The sequence below is a fragment of the Rissa tridactyla genome, chromosome 7 (genome assembly GCF_028500815.1).
Source record: "Rissa tridactyla isolate bRisTri1 chromosome 7, bRisTri1.patW.cur.20221130, whole genome shotgun sequence".
Classification (NCBI taxonomy): Eukaryota; Metazoa; Chordata; class Aves; order Charadriiformes; family Laridae; genus Rissa; species Rissa tridactyla.
Genome location: NC_071472.1, coordinates 42,327,435 through 42,347,039, shown reverse-complemented (window position 1 = coordinate 42,347,039; position 19,605 = coordinate 42,327,435). Strand labels below are relative to the sequence as shown.

General features: G+C 40.3%; 1 protein-coding gene across 5 annotated transcripts in view; it reads right to left on the bottom strand.

The window, feature by feature from the left end:
• The window catches only part of UBE2F (ubiquitin conjugating enzyme E2 F (putative)), a 75,956-nt gene that overhangs the window by 22,498 nt on the left and 33,853 nt on the right, over positions 1-19,605 (bottom strand). For 4 of the 5 annotated variants that reach the window (XM_054208039.1, XM_054208036.1, XM_054208037.1 and 1 more), the window contains exons 8-9: positions 8,278-8,310; positions 5,836-5,898 (exon numbers count right to left, since the gene is read on the bottom strand). In XM_054208039.1, coding sequence (XP_054064014.1) covers positions 5,836-5,898; positions 8,278-8,310 — 96 coding nt within the window. The remainder of the gene's footprint in view (positions 1-5,835; positions 5,899-8,277; positions 8,311-19,605) is intronic. The other variant, XM_054208038.1, reaches the window with a different exon arrangement.

Below are 19,605 nucleotides of genomic sequence, written 5' to 3'. Positions count from 1 at the left end.
ATATAAATCTACCTAGAAATATAATCAGTCACAACAAGAGCTGCTAAAATTCGGCAGCTAAAGTTAAATCCATGCCTTCTAACCTGGGCCAGAACCAAACTCCTCCACGCAAACCTATGCAAAATAATTCATCATTAAAAGTATCAAAACAACAGCCAAAAGCTTTGCTGCTGATCTAGGCGCGGAAAAGGCAGGGACAGTAGCAGAAGATAGCTGGGGGAAAAAGGCAAAACCAAAACCTCATTTACATAGGGTTGTTCTGCTGCATGTTCTTTAAAACCAGGCAGACATTGGGAAATACAACACAGGTACAAATCGGGACGATCAGCACCTGGAGTGCCTGTTGGAAGCAGCATGCTCACCCCTCCACATCCAGGAGCAACTTTTCAGCAATAATTAGATTGAGTTTGGCAACAGCCCTCATTCCTCCAGCTGGGACAAGCAAAGTGAGGGCCACAAAAGCCTGGCATTAATGATTTCTTTTCACACAATGGCCAGTTACCTGGAGAGAGCAAAGAGAGGTGACGCTCCCACTGTTCAGTGCATTCCTGTGCGCTATAACAAAAAACATAATGCTGCCTTCCAAGGAGGATGCAAATAAAATCAGGGCTTGCTGAATTAAGTAAAACATTTGTGTTTAAGATGGGTCCTTGGCAAATGCACACTTCTTCTGTTTAGATTTCTCAGCTTTGGCCCTTCAGAGCTGCTGGTAAAAGTCCTGTGAAAAAAGACACACTAGATTTTTCACAAGGGGGGAAAAAAATCCTTCCCAGAGTGCTATCTTACTCTTTCACAATGCCACAGCAGGAAGGGTTTCCATGCACTCAATACTGACAGAGGAGTTTCACTGAGAAGATGGAAAGATCGTGCAGGAAAATAACACAGGGTGACATTACTCAGCTTCTCCTATTAAAACAACTCAAGACTGCATGGATGAACAAGTAAATGAGTGTTTGCTAATCTGCAGGATGACAAAAATTGCTTTAGTGTTTTAAATTGCACCAAATACAACAGGTGATTACAATTAAAATAGGACACAGCATTAGCATTCTTGATATGGCAGGCCTCAGTGAAGAAAAAAGCTGAGGAATATTGGGAAAAACATTTCCACTTCAAACCATATGAACACTGTAATGAATTTTCTTGTTGGGTACAGCACGTATGGCTTTGAAATGTTGGGGTTTTTTTGGCAAAGGCAACCACTACTAGGAAATATAAGGGCTTTTAAGGAAGACAGCAAATTGCAGTGTCCTGCACCGCTGACTAAGGCATACATAAGTCCTGAACTACTAAACTGATTCAGTTTTGTATTACCAAGGTATATCCCTTATTCTTGCAGTACTCAGCCTACCTGGCTGCCACAGAAAGCTAATCAAGAGAGCTCTATTTCTTCAGTGTACAAACCAGCAAATCCAACAATTTTTAGCACATTGTTTTTAAGTGAGTAGTCATTAAAACTTAAACACTTGCTCGCTGCTCAGCAATCCAATGGAATCAGTTCTATTGACGATTAATGGCTCTGGCCATCCACATAATTACTGAGAGGCTGACTTCTCTGCTAAATCCAAAGCAGTCCCAGCTAGTTAACTCATAAGCAGTTCTTTAAATGCCACAAGAAAACTCATACTAACAAAGAGATGAGATTGTATCGGTGTGAGAAGACTGAATGTTGGGAAACACCTTACTTAGTTTACATAGAGACATCAATCATCTTTTTATTCTGATTTATTGAGCTCTAAACCAAGAGAGGATGGTTGCTAATCTTCCAGTGATTGTGACCTAACTGCAGTGCAATGTGGGCACCAGGAATGTTCTAAAAAGTAGCACCACAAAAATGAACAATACAAACCTTCCCTAAGCTGGAAATAATTATGAGTTAAACAAAGGTAGGGAGGGGGGAATAGAAGAGTGAAGGGAAACTACAATTTTATCTGAATGCTTTATTAAATGATGAAAGCCACAGTCAAACAACTTGCAAGAAGGTTTGAGTTTTAAAAACCAGCCAAGTGTGGAAGTTCACACCAGGTCTACAGAAATACTGTCACTAAAGAGGACGCAGCCAACATGCTGGAGAGCAAATCCACCTCCAGAGAGACCTGCGTGGGCTAGAGGAAAGGCCACAGCAACCTCTGGGGGCTCAGCAATGCCAAATAGGAAGTCCTGCCCCTGGGACACACTCAGCCTCTGCACAGGGACAGTCCCAGATGCCAGGCTGGGGACAGCTTTACTGGGAAGGCCTCGGGGCAAGATAAGGCTGAGGTCCAGGGCTTCTTGGTGGAGAGGAGCAGGCTTTGGGGGGACTAAAAGCAGGCCCCCCAATACTGAGGGGGAGGTGACTGAGACAACAGAGCCTTCTCAGAAGTGAGCAACGAGAGGACATGAGATTAAGTTCATAAACTGAAAGGGGGGACGTCTGACCACATATACAGGAAAAGATTACCATGCGGGTAACTAAGCTTTGGAGCATGCAACATCACTTGATGACAATCATAAAATAAACTCATGATTGGCAAAACTGAAGCCTTAGAAAATTGATCGCAATGACAACATCACTTAAACAGTACCATATAATGCAGGCAAACACAGGTGTTCTATCTCTGAAAAAATAATTAAAGTCACAAAAGGTGGCAGACAGCATCTTCTGTCACTGAAAAAGTCTTCTGATGAAAACAACCAATCACAACATAGGTCTCCAGATCAATTCTGTAGCTGATAAGAAGGTAGGTTTTGGAAACATAGAGGGCTAGCAAGCCTGAATATTGAGATAATCTCTTTATCTACCATTTGTGAAAATGGATGTTTGATGACTCTGCCAAAAAGTTACTGACATCTTGCAAAGTGTGTGGGGAAGAGATGTAGAATTAGTCAAGCTGTACAAACAGTCATATGTACTTTAAAAAATAATTTGTTCAAAAGTGACTTGATGATCACTGGCTGAAGGAAGCTGCAAGGGAAGAGGCTGAGTAACTGACAGCTTCTTCCTCGAGCTGAAGGAGGCTCCTGAGGGCTGGAAGCTGAAGCTGCACTAACTCAGATCTCAGATAAGACATAGGTTTTTTTAAAGCAATTAATTGAACAACTTGAGCTCCGAGTTTTGTACCATTTTTACATCCTAGAACAAGGCTGCTTTCCCAAAAACTACATCTACATGCTCAGGTATAAGCCATAAATTTGATGCAAAAATTAAGAGGTTCCTTATGCAGAAAGAGATCATAACTGTCCCTCACAGCCTGATCTGCAACACAAACATTCACAGCACAACTGTTTTCCAAGAATTAATAATAAGGATTTGATATCTATGATGTGACTTCTTCCAGCATCTGCAAGGCGGCAGTCATTTTCGATGACTTAATACCCGCCTACGGAACTGAACAAACTCCAGTTTCGCATTTTCAATAACCAGAAGCAGGCTTCACATTAGCTGTTAACCTCTCGGGCAGCCACACTTATCCTGGAATGTCACCAAAGGGATCCCAGGATTTGAAATCTGACATGACATCAGTGAAATACTGAGTCATCTCCTCCAGAACCACAGAAGACAGCTCGATGTACATTTGTTTTGGCTGCTACAAGCCACATACTCCCACGCTGCCAAATGACCAAAGGCATTCTCTTACTGTGCCTGGTAAGACACAGATGTTTGTACACAGAACTATTTGTGTATATATATATATATATATTTGCAAATCTGTTTTTATGTAGACTGTGCATGCGGGCATATATATTACATATATATCGTTTGTATAATTGTATTACACACAAAAAAATGTCTCGGGGAAAATTCATTAGCATTCTCAAATTAATCATATTGTGCGTTGAAAGTATTTCAACAGGACCGCAGCAGTTTCACTTCACAACAAAGTGCTCATACACTACATGACATCTGTGCCTGGAAGAGACAAAAACTAACTTACACTGCAATTGCATTCTTTGAGGCTAATTGGAAAAGCAGCCATTTCCCTCCCTTGCATAATTTATTCTCTCCAGACAAGCATTATTGGTTTTGTCTTGATGTTTCTGAAGGACACACTGCGGTATATGTGAGACATACTGCTTGGTGCTGTCACTATCAATGAAATACCTAAACTAACTTCAGATAGCGTCAAAAAAAAAAAGTTAACAAGGCAGAGCATGAATTTGACAGATACCTGTGGAGACTACTTAGAGTTTACTAAATAAAATATGTTTGTTCCAAAAATATTTTTAATTTAGAAGACTGTCAAAAACCCCACTCAATTTCCCTTTCACTTCTGCCACAGCTGGAAAAAAAAAAAAAAAAGGCAAACCAACAAAACTTCCATGCTATTAGTGTAGCACCACATATTTTGAGTGCTCACCTCTCATTTTTGAGGGAGGTGTGTTTTAAAAGCAGGTTAACATTATTTCTTTCTGTGGATTCACAAGATTTCCAATTTCTGAATGAGGTTGAGAGCTACAGGACAGCAATTTCTTAGCATTCCATAATTCTTTGGGAAGAGGACATTACTGTCTGGCTCATCTGAGGTCTAACAATTCACTCAAAGCACTGGTAAGACTCACCTACCACAGCCTCAGCACATCTGACACAAGACTGTACTAGTACCATAGCAGCATCTCTCCTTACAAAAGCCTACCCAGGCACCAGACAAACTGCTTTCCCTCTGGCTGTTAAGAAGAAATCAAGTGCCAAAATTCAACACTCAGCAATAGGTGTGTAGCCTCCCCATTCTCAAAGAGCTACAAATTTCCCTGGCAAGATATTAGAGAATAATTCAGTCTAACAATGCAAACAAAGAAAATGATTCAGCCTGCTGCCTTCACTATGCTGGTTTTGTTTCTCAGGCTGTATCCCCTCTGTGACTGCTTGCAGTGGTTTATGGCTTGGAAGGCTTCCTGGCACTCTTTGCCAAAATGATATAACAAAACCATCAAAAAAAACCCTCTTCCAGAGTAGATGTCTACTAAATTTTTCTCACCTTAGGCTTACAGTCTTGTCCCAGCCCTGCAAACACTGACGAATACCAGAATAGCTACAAGATCTAATTAAACAAGAAAAGGGCTAGAAAGATGAACTCACAATCCCAGTGTTTCCTCCGGAAAAAAATTAGATAAATTAGGTACACTGCTTAGCTTTTCATTTTCAATGAACTCTTCAAATCAACATTTACCTGGAAACTTTCTTCTATCTTTAAGGTTAACTTAACAAAAGTATCAGACAAGTTTAATTAAAACAAGAGACCTGGAACATGTCAAGACCTTTATAGCATTATATAGATTAGCATTATATAGATGCTTGAGGTATGCATCTATATAATCTAATGTGACCCAACCGCAGAGATCCATACAAGGGGGAAGTAAGTACTTTGTTCACCTCTACCTCCATGCTCAATTTCACAGAACAAAGAGGATCAGTAAAAAGAAAATAAAGTAGTATGTAAGAGTTTGAAGAAACTCTTTTCTGCATTTTGAAGGAGAGAAGGATAAGATCTTTTTGCAAGCCTTTTGGGGTAAAGGCTACCACGTAACTGAGTCAAACCAATTCGCTATCATTTGCTGCACAGAACACGTACAACTTCAGGGAAAAATCTCAGAAACAAGAAGGAAAAGATCCTCTATTTTGGGGATATGACTACACTATGGTCAACAATTGTAGCATATGGTGAATAACACTACCGTATAGAGTTTACTTTCCCAGATAAAGCACATTTCTTTGAGTGACTGGTTGCTGATACAATGAGTCACTCAACTGCCTGAAGTACAAGCTTGAATGCTTTAAAAGGAATGACCGGGAACCACTGAGTTACAGTATGTGTAGTTGTTTAGGAACAACATGCTTTAAATAAACCGCTGACTCACCTTGTCACGCAAATGATGCTCTGCAGCCTCAATATTCAAAGGATCGTCAAAATTCAAAAGGTCCTGGAAAAGAAACAGATAACATTATAGAGTTACCACTCACTGCATCATACAAGGAATCGAAAGCCCTAATGAGCAAGATAATGAAACAAAGCAAACAAAAGCAGTGTAGTGCCATTTTCTCACCACCTTGATAAGTATGCCTGTCACAGGTAGATGCAAATGAGTTTGATGATTGCCCACCAAATCACAAGTCAATTAAAGGACAACAGCAGCAAGACATTCAGCCCCCTGTGGTGGCTCGCCACACAGCCCCATGACACTTCTCTCTGGCAGTGATGCATTTCTATTTGAAAACTGAGACAGTTTTAAATCAAATTTTGAAGGAACATTCAAAGTTTCAGGAGGCGCAATTCCTGTTGGTCCCCCTCCCCCCCCCCCCCCAAGGGTAAAATAAACACTTTAAAAAAAAAAAAAAGGTTCAGACCTGCAAATGGCCTGGTGATAAAGCAGGAGTTTCCTTAATACCATCTCTGATAGCCAAGCAATCTCATTCCCTCTGAGAAGAAACTGCATGACCTGGAGCCTGACAGATAGGAAGGTTTGAGCGCAATGGGAAAAACAGGGCCCAGCAGAAAGGGAGTGCCAAAGACCCCAAACCCCAAAAGCAAAGGGCATATGGGGGCAGGGAGCAGAAACTGTCAAAACAAATTGTCAGTTTCATCTCAATAAATATTAACTTTGTAAGGAGAAAGGGTCTAGGGTTAAAATCAAAGGACCAAGATGCTGATAAAAGGGGAGTTATCGTAAAAAAATAACACTGAATCCCAAACCCGTCCTATTCTGCCTACAGCCCAGATCACTTTCCCCAGTTTAAGGTTAGCCTGTGACAGCAGTGAAATGCTATCATTTCTCAAGTGTGAAAGGCTCGTGTCATTCTGACTGATTTTCAAGCAGAAAACCTCCCATCTCATTCAAACTAGGACACCAGTCCACCTCATTTTCACTTACTTTCTTCAAGAAAACCCCCAAAGGATCTTCAAGGCCAGTACAATCCAAAGCCAGCTTTTCAAAGCCCAATTATTTCTAAAAAGCTGGCTGTGAGGGAAGCCTAAAAGGCGAGCTGGGAAGCACGGCTCTTACTGGCCATGACAAATCCCCGCAGTCTCCAATGCATGACCATCGCTCTTTGCAGCTGCTTGCCCAACAGATTATTTTTACGTGCAGTTCTGCCTCTGAAGGCACTTCTTTGTACCTCCAGTGGATTTCGCTTTCTTCCAGTTACTTAGCATGCAGTGGGAGACTGACTGTGAAATGCAATTACTCTTTGTTGAAAAGGCAAATGCTCTCCAATCTTCTAAATCAATTTACCAAAGAAGTTGTCGAAACAAATCAAGCCTTTGGATGCCAGGAAAGCTTAGGAGATTGTAGCCAGTGACTGGCTACAGTCTATGCTACAGGTTTTAGAAATGCACCGTGATCCTGGTGATAGAGCTGTGAGCACTGTCGCTGCTTTGCCTCTCCTCCTGTAGGTAGTCATGGAAGGAATTCCGCTCTCCGAAAACAGGCTGCGGCTAGCAAAGCCCACAGCAACGATCCTCACCCAGAGCTTTTCACAGCCTCCTCATACACCCTGGAGTGGCTGGGTTGACTCTCCAGAGTCAATGACAAATGCGGTGACCAAGTTGGTGCCTTTCTTTGCTTCTTCCTGACCTTCCTACCCAGCAGCAGTGGCTGGGGAAGGGGACCATAACCCTGGACTCCCTAAAAAAAGGCAGCTTTTGTAAAGAGTTAGCCTCTCTCCACCTTTAGGGCAAAAGCAGCTGTGGCATCCTGCCTGCCTCTTGCAGCTTCTTACCCTCTCCTCCATTTTCAAGTTGCTCCTGTAATTATGAGGCACAGGTTTCTTCTAAGGAAAAGGGAGAAAATGGGATCCCTGAACACAACCATATAATTTCTGTAACAAGTCAGGGTTTATGCAAATTCTGCGGGAGGGTACTGAGGCCCTTGAACAGGAATGTAAGCGTTCAAAACAGGAATGAGACTGCAGGGCAGTCATTAACTCCTAAAAATCATTTTATAAAAACACCAACACAATTCCTTCTCAGAGCAATATGAATTTCTGTTTCCTGCAAACTAGCAAAAGGAAATCCATACCATGTGGAACATCCCAAGTAACTTGCTACCAAAATATGCCTAATATTCATAACCAGAAGTAAAAACCATGTATGAAAAAGCTCGCTTATCAGACCGTCTGTATGAGTCTTGCAGTTATACAAACAAAACCACAAATGATTTCATACTTGTACAACACCCACTGAAGCCAAAGCAAATAATGGCCTTAAGTTTAAGAGGCAACAGATGAGGTTCACATTAGGTGATGCTGACACCAAATCATGCAGGAAAAAGCAAAGTGGATAAGCAAAAGATTCATTTACTTACAGTAAATAAAGAGTTTAACCCCCAGACAACATCCTGCAAAGGAAAAGCACAGTCAGTTAGGCACGCATTTCAGGTGCATTTCACGTTCACCTAATTTATTTATCTATTAATCCATGAAATTACTGGAAATCAAATGTAGATTAAGGGTGATGTTTTACTAATTTAAATCAAAATATCAAAAAAGCTTTCCCATTTCATGGATGCTTGATATTTAGAAGTCACCAAAAAATAAATGCCGCATATTCAAATAAGAGTTCAGATCTTTTGTGTGTATAAGGAGCCTTATTCCTGTTGCTTCTCTGCTCAAGGAGAGGAATAATACCTTATACCAGTATACGCCACCAACTGACTGCACTGCTTAGTTCAAAGGGTGGGTATAAAACTCAATCCATTCTTAAAATTAAAAAGACAGCGTCAGACAAGTAATTGAAACTGTGTCAAAATATTAGAGAAAAGCGATTTAGGTGTAGCGTGAGTATGGAGAAATATCGTTCCTGTATGAGCATGTGTCTCAAATCCTTTTACTGCCTTTAAGTATCTAAACAAAGCTGAATAGAGAGGGTTTGCAATTTGTACAAACAGCAAGCTTCAGGGGATCTGCCTACAAATGCTGCCAACAAACACAGGTTATTCTGGGGTGGGCATCTCCAAAAGGGTTCCACTAGCACTGACCTAAGAGCCCACATCCTCAGTTACAACCTTCAGAGAACAAGAAGATGCATAAGATCCAACTATTACAGAAATAGACTTAAAAGCATCACCTGTCACCAACTCTGAGGCTAAGCTTTTCTACGTAGAAAAAAAAAGATTCTTTTTTTCAGTAGTAGCATAACTAAAGCTACTCTACAGCAAAATCCCACTGATGTCTGGGTACTGGAGCTCACACCTACCAGACAATTAAGATCAGCATTGCACCTCCTGCCCTTACAGCCTGCTAGCACTTGACTGCCTACCCAAGAAAGTCACGCTGCCCAATTTCCAGTAGTGGGACAAACACTGCACATGAATCATTTCATCACTAAAATGTACCTTTTGCAATACAGATAAAGCCTCAAAGTAAGAACTTCCTATCCACGGCAAAAAACTTCTGTAAACGAGCATATTTCAGTTTGTTTCCTGTTCCGGGCCCTCTGCCGACTGTGGTGGACCACAGAAATCCATATCACTTAAGAACACTATCCAATTATGCCCTAATGAAAAAGACATGATGTCAGCATTATCTGGCTAACAGCCTCTCACGATCCAGTTTTCCTTTGATCTTGCACAACCAACCTACTCAGTTTATCTGCTTTTAATAACATTAATCTGCCCAGCAAAGCCGATATTGTCAGACAGCATTTTCAGTTTCAGCATCTTCTCCTAACAGAGCTTCTGAATTCATCAGATGCAGCAGACAGTAACTCTTTTAAACATACTCATCACCTTCGATGGCAACACAGATACAGAAACTGAAAAAAGGACATACCCGAGACACCTAAGAATTATAGTTATCCGTACATTTCAAGACTACAGTGCTGAGCAGTCATCCCCACGCCCAAACAGCCATACTGTCAGTTCCTTCTCAAGTATTGCGAAAATGGACTACTTCAAATAATGGATGAAAGCCATCATTTTATCCTTTATTTCAGTTTTGTTCCGCTTGTTCAACTACAACTACAGTCACAGAAACAAGACATAGCAGAGGTTAGCAAAACATGGCAGTAAGGAAACCCGTTATTAACCAATCCCAGGGATAAACTATTTGTACAGTGCAGTGGTGCTAGAAAAAGTAATCCAAAATCACTGATTAAAGGAGGATTTCAGTGGTGTGGAGAGCCTGCAGAGTAGGTACAGACATGAAGTTCTCAACCTCCACTTCACTCTCCTGCATTCAGGCATAAGAGGGTGCGCAGCGCAGCACAGGCCCCCAGGGGGCCACCGCTCCCAGGGTCCGCTCCGCTCAGGTGCCCCTGTGGATGCTGTCCCTGGCAGGGATGCAGCATGTGTAACCAGGGACAGCTGAGAGCACCTGTGTCTCCAGCCAGCCAACACTGCCCAGCAGATGCTCTGGCCCCTGCAGGTCAGGAGCCCTTTCCACTGCTGCCCTCAAAGGCTGTATTGTCCTCAAGGGAGGCAGAGTGAATGTCTTGGGGGTATTAAGAATGTCTTGCATCTGATTTTAACCCACCGTGTATTTCCCATATCCTTTGATAATGGGACCTTACTAAAGCACGGTAATTTGCTCTATTCCACTTGAAGTAGGAATAAATTAACTTTTTAAGGGTCATCTTTCATCTACACCATGTGACAGCAAACTGTAGCTGCACAATTACAATACTGAGTGTTAAAAAACATCCTAAAGAGGAACGAGGAGCTCACCATAGTGCACTGGGGTCTGTCCATTTCCAAATCCTGCCTGAACACCAAAAGGGCATTCACAGGCTTGCAAACTGTTCACAACTCTTCAACCACTTACCAGCATGGCTAAAAATAAGCAAACGACAGAGGAATTCAGCCATATTGATTATGAAGTCCTGAGAAATCTGACATACATTTAACAGTGTTCTAAAGCCTCTGGTCTCCTAGAGCCTCCCCACCAGGACACCTGCAGATTGTCTCTCCAGACAAAACAGCTTCTGCTCCAATACAAGCAGTGACAAGCCCCACCTTCCATGAGTAAATGTTGCAACGCAAAATGGAAATATAAATTATATCAAATTATTTTCCCATTCCATAAACACCCCCCTTTGAAGTTTACCTAAATTGCTCCCAAATTCTCATTTGCTGAACTCTGCTTTTAAGACTTTGAGACACTTGACTCATTTAATCCAAGCTGGATTTGCACTGAGTTCTAACCAAAAGAGAAAAAAACAAACAAAAAAAACCCCACCACACACAAAAAAACCCAACAAACCCCGAACACAAGACCCCAGCAAAAGCCTCTGTAAGGCTGTGAGTTTTTAGTGCTGTACATTTTCATAGCCATTCTAGACACCAAAAAGCATAAAAGGATTATTATTATTACTGAATAACTTATGTATGAAATTCTTAATATAATTTCTGATCTGTTTCCAGCTATTCAAGTTTTATGATTTGCTGGATTCATTTTATATCCTTGCATGGCTTCATAAGAAATAATGCTGAATTACAACCAGAGGGCAACACTTTTTGTAACGAGTTTTGAGGCTAGCCTGGATTTAAATCTATCATATTGAGAAAGGGAAGTGGGATGGAACAGATGAGCAAGAGCGAAGCAAGTATTTCATATCTGAAAAACTTGACACTGTTGCATTGCAAAAATAATCACTTTGCATTATTGACTTCAGCAGAGCTGCTTGCTGCATGTGGATAAGCACTTGCCTGAACACTTGCTTCACATTTTCCTGCCACACTAAAAAGATTTGCAAGCCACTGAAGAACAGATCCTGTCAGAGTTAACGGTTCAAAAACTTCAGTTTTCTTTTAATGTAATAAAGCATCATCCTTGGCTTCAAACATTTACTGAACTTGTGGCTTAAGTACTGTGAAAGCAGAAAGTTAACCCTATGGGCAAGAATTTTTAAAGGTTATCTTCCCACGTAGAAGCAGGGCAAATGTCGCCTTAAAATGTTAATAACGCACACCTTTATGCTGCTCCACTTCAATGAGAGAATCTGCTTGCAAAAGGAGAATGAGACACAGGGATCTGTCTGTTCACATGGCAAATACCTGACAAGCCCATTTCCTTTAAAGTGCTTCTTTTTGTCTACTTTCTTCTACACATTTAACATCAAAGTTATGGGTACAAGTACACCCACTACTGAGGGGCAACCTCAGAGCAAAACTGAGGACCTCTTGCGTTTTTCGGAATGAAGCAGCACAGTCCGCTTGGGGTGGACCCCACAGAAAAGGCTGCAGAATTCCCCAAACCTCTTTAACTGGTTCCTGCTCCAGCCGTGCTCAGGCAGACCCTCTCCCTGTTGCCCTGGTCTCCCAGAGGCTTTGCATCAGCACAGACATCACTCCCGAGGTTAGATGCCTTTGTAAGCCACTGCAGGTCTCAGGTAAGCATGTGTTTTTAATTCCACTCTACTACATTAGTTCAGAAGATTCAAGTATCATACTTGAACTAGAGCAGTACCCAGTTAAGTCCAGAGTGGAAAATGAAGGATGTACGCTCTGCTCCTTGGCACTGTCACTATTTTGAGCTCAAGCATGGGGAAGTCAACACAAGCAAGTCAGAACATCAACAGACTGTTATAAATAACCCTTTATAATCACCCCTTTTCGTGCTTGAGCATTTTTGTGTTGTATTTGAGTGAAAAGTTACATTAAACCCCTGCCCACAGATTTATTTATGGCATGCCAAATGAGGAAAAACATCTGCCATTGCAGCAATGTTTAAAGTTCAAGAGCAATGAATCAAAATACTAAATACAGCTTTTGAAATAGCCTCTCCTGAGGCTAAAGAGTCTCAAAGCATTGCATTTGTAGGAGGTCCTAATTCATTTAGTCACCAAATCTTCCCAATGACAGTTCTCACAACTACTTCACACAAGCAATGCCATTGAAACCACGCAACAGACAAGCGTTTAGCTGTGCTTGCCGATGTTTGGAAATGGAACCACACAGCACTTCTTCTGAAGAGAGAGTAAACATGTAAATTGCAAATTAAGAATTTCTTTTAACAGGCAAAGTATACTTAATACATTAATTTAAGCAGAGAACAAGCCAGACAAAAGCAGCTAATGAACTTCCAATCAAAGAAACTTCTTTAGAGATCCAAGGAGCATTTCTGATCTAATAGACTGATTAAATTAAAGCTTGCTGCTAAACCATTTTTTACATACGAACAATTTAACCCATGCAGATCAATGAAAGGAGCAGCAGTCATTTATACAAGCATATGTCTGAAGCAATTTTTTTTTAAATTTTTTTTTTTTTTTTTAACCAACTGAAGCAGTAACTCCAATAAAACAGGTGCCAAGCTTTGTACATCACAGTTTGGGAAAGGCCTTAAAATTACCCCCAAAACCTCAGCATGCTGAAAGTCAGGCCACTGCATGGCTGTCTCCTGGTGCAGCGCTCTGCTGTCCTGTCTGCCTACACACCACCTCAAGATGGTTTTCCACTTCCATTCACCTTCTTCAGTCATCTTTTACAGATCAGCCCAGCTTCCTTCTCTCTTCATTGCGGCCTAGAAAACCAAGCGTCCTTCATCACACCCAGCCCCACCTTCCCAGGCTCTGTTGGGCTTCTCTTTCTACCTCCTCAACACACCTCCACAAACCCCTCTGCTTTCTCCCCATGGACTAACCACCTGTTTGCAACCACTACAGTGTAACTGACTGCACAAAACTTACCACTGGTTCAAGGGGTTAAAAAAAAAAAGAAGTGGTATGTTTTCATGACAAAGACAGTAGGCACTTTTTAGCTTACAAAAAACCTGCTTCCCTCCTAAACAGTCTTCTCCCAAATAAAATGTTTTCTTTTACATTTCCTCTCCCTGTCCTGCTCCCCGCTAATCTTGCGGGTAACACTGCTACAGTATCTTACAAAATTCCTGCAGCAGGTAAAACACCATTTCCACCTGGAATAAGGTGGTGAAGAGAACGTCAGCTTTCTTTAATCAGCCACAAAGGCCACCTCAATTCTCATGTGCCTGCAATCCCAGCTCACGCTTCCCACCCAAACACAACAACAGTAGCTTATTTAGAGGGCTTTGGGTAATTTAAATGGCATGAACTGCTCCAGTTAGCAAACACAAAAAAAGGAGGAAGGCTGGAAAACGATTTCTTCTGTGCTCAAATATACTAGCGGGAAGAAAACAGGAACAATTATAGTCTGTTCTTCTCCCAGACTAAGACAGTTGGGAATTGCCAAGTACGCAGGAGCACTCATCTAAAATCCCTTACTTTTGTTACTGACTCCTTGACATTTGTCCCCAAGGTTACTTCAGAGCAAGCAGATAATCTTTTATAAATTGTTCCCAGGGGAATTCTGTGATAGCTTCTTAATGAACTACACTACAGCGATTATGAACACTAAAACAATCGCCCTCCGGAGACCAGTCTACTCAATTGATTAAAGTTGACACAAATTGCATATTCAACAATTTGGGGAAAACAAGCATGGTTTAATTAGACTTACTAATGTACTGCACTGTTCTACTGAATCACTCTTTAAAAACGTGCTAGTAACAGCAGCTACTGTATTTCAAACAAGGATTAGGATTTGTTTTAGTCATTAGAGAGAGAAAAAGAAATTTTTTGTAAATCTTTTACGAAGCAAAGGTTATTACTAGACATTGATTTGTCTAACTACTTTCACCACCCTGGGCATATGCCGGGGGGGGGGGGGGGGGGGGGAATAAATCACTTCTTACAAAACTGATACAGCTGATTTATAAAATCAAAATACAACACAATACAACACAAACAATTTGTTTCTCCCCAGTCCTCAGAGGCTCTATATTGATCTACACCAGGGAGGTAGCAGACACCTTAACAGGAGTCCATCTCGCCCTTGAGATCGCACATACAATTTCTCAGGTGCTCAGTTCTGCAACCTTGGTGATCATGACCAAGAAGACACCAGGAGATGGATGTAGAATTCATGTAAGATCAAGAATCTCCTTGCTAAACTGCACTTGACATCCCACTAATTTCTCCTCCTGCACAGTAAGAGCTGCCATTTGCGCTCTCTGCCACTGCTATCAAGCCTTTAGCTTTCTTCCTTTGATGACTTTCTCCTCCAGATGTTCCCAGTATGGGGGACAAATATATTCCATCTGGGAAGGCAGCTTTTACAAGCACATGCTTTGATATTTCTACATACAGAGACCCATTCCAAAATAGGATTTGAATAAATCAACAGCAGAACAATGTTACAGAAATGCTGGCGGAGAAAAAAATAGTATCAGCAGCAAAAATTATGAGAACACCACAGAACAACCAGGTTTACTTTCTTCCCCTTCATCCTGAAGGCAGCAACAGTTATTATCTCCTTAAAATATTCCTCTGTGCTAATTACATGTAATTCTGACAGCAGACTACCTGTTTTCATTAAGACGATGAATGAAAGTTTTGTGCTTATACTGAAGTTTTTTTAAAACCACTCAGGTTTATACTTAAACATAACTGGAAAAATCAAGTCAAGACCCTCTGATTTATTTCTTCAAGAGATTACAGTTTGACATTTGCATGATTTCAAGTAAAGTAATTTTACTGTCTGAAGACAACAGCAGAACCAAGGCAACAAATAAGGCATATTTTCCCATTTAGTATTAAATGCTAAATAAATAAGCATGCCTCTTACGGATAAACTCCAAATAGCAATAGTTTCTCATAAACGACTCTTAATTCCTTTTAGATTAGATTATCTAATAACACAGGCAGATATTTCTTAACCTAGTATCTAAAGTTATGGAAGGGAATTCCTGAAAAGAAAAAAAAGTTTTTCTATAAGTGGATATAAAAAGCTGTCTGCATATCTACAGTTTACGACTATCTTGATGTTTTCCATTCCCGCTCCTTTCTCTCAAAAAAAAAAAAAAGCTCTTTGATATATCTCAATGAAGAACTGAAATACATATACACCTTACCAGTAAACATGTAGATCCTCCAGAAAATAAAAAAAAAAAAAAAAGAAACCGAAAAAGGACCAAATATTCCTTATGAGCCTCATCATACATTTTAAAATACTGGTTTTAACATTACTATGCTCAGGCCTGCAGAGTCAGTCAGAGTTGCGCAAGTGTGCTTTGATCACTTTTATGGTTCATAAATCCATCACTGACCAATTTCCAGTTGTAGTTTGTTAGAGATAATTGCAGAAGGAATAGCTTGACTTTTAGAACCAATTAGGCAATCACAATACACAGATCCACTTCCTTTATTTTTTAAAATCAATCACCTGAGATAATTTTATAGCAAAGTGAAAACAAGCATTTGAGAGAAAGCTGATGAATGCTAGGGAGGCCTATCTTAACTAGGCAAATGGTACTCACTGCTTCTAAGGTACAAGGAAGTGCATGCTGAGGACAGCAGGAGCTGCTGAAGCACTTTTGAGTTTGAAATTGGAATTATTGAGGGAGAAGAAGCAGGGTACCAGAGCAACAACAACAGTTTTATTTTATACTAGGTATTTAAAAGCCAGTATCTTCAGTGACAAAAATCTGAGAACAGAATGGAATTAAAACCACCTATTTGCTTTTCGCCTGGAAAACTTCTAGTTTTGACCATCTGACCTAAATGCAGGAGAAAAGCAAGCTTAGTCTGAGCTGAGGCCCAAAATAACTTCAGCAGTTCTTCACTTTATGAATACTCTGTTTTAGAGTGGAAAGAAGCAAGCAATAAAATGATGCAGAACATAACAGAATGGAGACAGAAAGGTAAATAAGCTCCTGTTGCTTACTCATAGGTAGCTATAAAGAAGTAAAAGATCACACGGAGATGAGTTAGAAAGCATTGCATCAGTTTTTACACAATCCGTAAGCAAACTGCTACCAGAAATTATCTAAGAATTTAGGATTCAGGAGTGTTTCTATGGACAAAGAAAACATTTACAGTTGCATCAACAGTGACTAAAAATATATAGATTGTTTTAAAACATTAACCCACCAATGACCTGTTTCAGGGTTAAAGCCCACCTTTCTTCATAACCTGATTTAAAGAGCATCTAATGCAGGAATTCAGAAATAGCACATTCTTTAGTGTCTTCACCAGTCCACAGGCTGCTGTTCACAGCGGTCCACAGAAATGTGTTCAGCAGCAGGAAGAAGTAAAGTGGAAAAAAGATAATGCTCAACACTTAGTAACTTAAGGAGAATTCAGTCATGGAAGAGATGACACTGAGTGCAACAAAATGCTAGAATATAAAACTGAGTTAGCTTTTTTATCCCCTTAAGAATTCTCTACTCTGTTAAAACACATTTTATCAGATAACTTTTAATGAGTATTTAGGAGATTTTATTTTTTATTTCTGAAAGGTAAAAGGCATAATTTAAATGCCTCTTCAAGTTTATACCCATTCGATACTAAAGAAAAAGTGTTAAAAAAGTCACAGCAGTGTTTTGAAAGATTTCTGATGTAAGAGCTCTGCTGCCACCACAAGGATACAGAAGATGAGACAATCTAAAACTTCTAAAACTTAAGCCTTCAAAAGGTTAAGCACGTAACACGAATGCATGCAGTAGCACACAGCAGAACTGGCTTGTGCATGTGCCTTTGAGGTTTTGTTATCTATTTGGGTTTACTAATGCACTCGGAACGGCTGCATCAGTAATACCTACCAATTTTTGTCACAGATTTACAGTACATCCCCATTCTCAAATATTTTAGCAGTGTCTTAGAGTGCTTTATTGGACAAATTTGGGTGCTACTTCTCCAGAAAAGCAGGCTGCCTTCATATTATTGATGAGTGGAATATGAAATGCTACTTTCAAGCCCATCATTGCCCAAGACCAGATACTATCTATAGCACTACTGTGCAAATTCACACAATATTCCGCTTGTGGAGATGAGCAGGTTCTCCAAACCATGGCGTCCAAGTGTTGGCAACGAAGGATTAGTGGGTGCAGGTGGCATGTTAAGAGATAAAGGGATAAAAGTAACCTGGGCCATATCTCATGGCTCTTGTTTACTAGCAGTCACACACTGTTTCATATAATTCTGCAGTCTATTGTTAACATATACCTACCACAGCTGTTAATGTATACTGACAAGTAACTCGGCTGCGTGGCCATAGTGTTGATAAACCAGCACCATTGCATATTCTCCATCTCAAAAGCACGCGTAGCCTGAAATCTAAGCCCTTGGACACTAATCAAGCTTCAAAACCCACAGGAAGGCATGCATGAAGCTTCACAGGTAACAGTCAGCCAAAGATGCGAAAGAACATCTGACAGAGCAGCCGCCAGGAACCCTGGCTCTGACCAAGACCCACCTTTCCCATGTTTATTAGTCCTTTCAAAGAGCACACTCATAATGGGTGAAGAATATCTTCAACAAAGAACAGACTCATTCCAGATGCTAGTTACCATCTAAGTACAACCCGTATCCCAAGCAAAAACACTGTTCAGGCAACAGTGCTTGCAGATTACCGACATCCCCAATGGCTATTTCTGCTCACAATTTTTTCTAAGCTCCTTTTGTACTGGAGGCCCAGCGTAACAACAGTGTTTCTACAGAGGCACAACTTGGAAGTTAGGATTAACATGTGGCACTTATTTTTTGTGATGACGCTTCAAATGACATGAAGTAAAAACAATGACAAGTGAGTGAAACTGCACATTTATTTAAAATTTAAAATGGAGATTCTGAAGACAAAAAGCAAGGAATGAAAACTTTGCAATTTAGGGGCAGTTTGTTTTGTTTTTTTTTTAAAGCTATAAAATGTGAGCCTGCAACTGTGACATTTCAATGCTTATGGGGAAAAAACAAAATCCAAGGGCGATGCTGGATTTTCTTTTTTCTTTTTCAAGTTAAGCTACCAGCTCCTTTTTCCTTGCTCAGTCTTTCATTTCAACACCTATAGACATAGTTCCTGGGGTTTTTTTGTTTGGGCTCGTGGAGTTTTTTCCCCCCTTTAACTTACTGAAGGTAAAACCACCCTAAAATACTTCATAATATCCAGTAACTTGAGTCTCCTGGTAGTTGAGATTCCAGGATGTTTAATCTATGAAATTAATTACATGCAATTATCAAACTGATGCACGAATAAAATGAAAAAGAAGATTAATGCACATCTTCCATCATCACTGAGGATAGGAAGTTAAGTACACGTAATGTCAACAATTATTCACAGTTACAGTCTTAACATATAGCCGTATTTTAGTCTCTAGTAGAAAGATACCATGAGCAACGCTAGAAGAGCAGATAAAAACATCTGTACAGTCTTGTCCTGTTGCAGTATTGGCCATTTTCTAATGGCCGAACCTTAAAACTTGTAGTCCAAAAACTTTCTCTAGGAATGAAATACATGGACAGGAACAGAACCAGTTAATTTAATTACACAGTCTATGTCTTGACTTAACCTAACATGAAAACAGAAACACAAGGGTGAGCCAAAACCACAGTAGCTGATGAAAAAAAAAATAGGGACAGGGTGTTTAAGAAAACCCACAAAACAGCACACACACTGATTCTACTCCACTTTTCAGAAAGTCAGATGCTCACAAAGAGATTTTGCAGATGAAGAAAGCCAGATCTCATTCATAGTGCCAAAAAGGAAATCAACTATTAGATAAAACTCATTTTCAGTTTGTTTTCTGAAAGAAAACAAACATCTTACATGTATACCTTTAACTACATAATGTAGCTAACATTCTTTAAGAACCAATTCTGGCAGGGTTCCTGGTAAAAGCAAAAG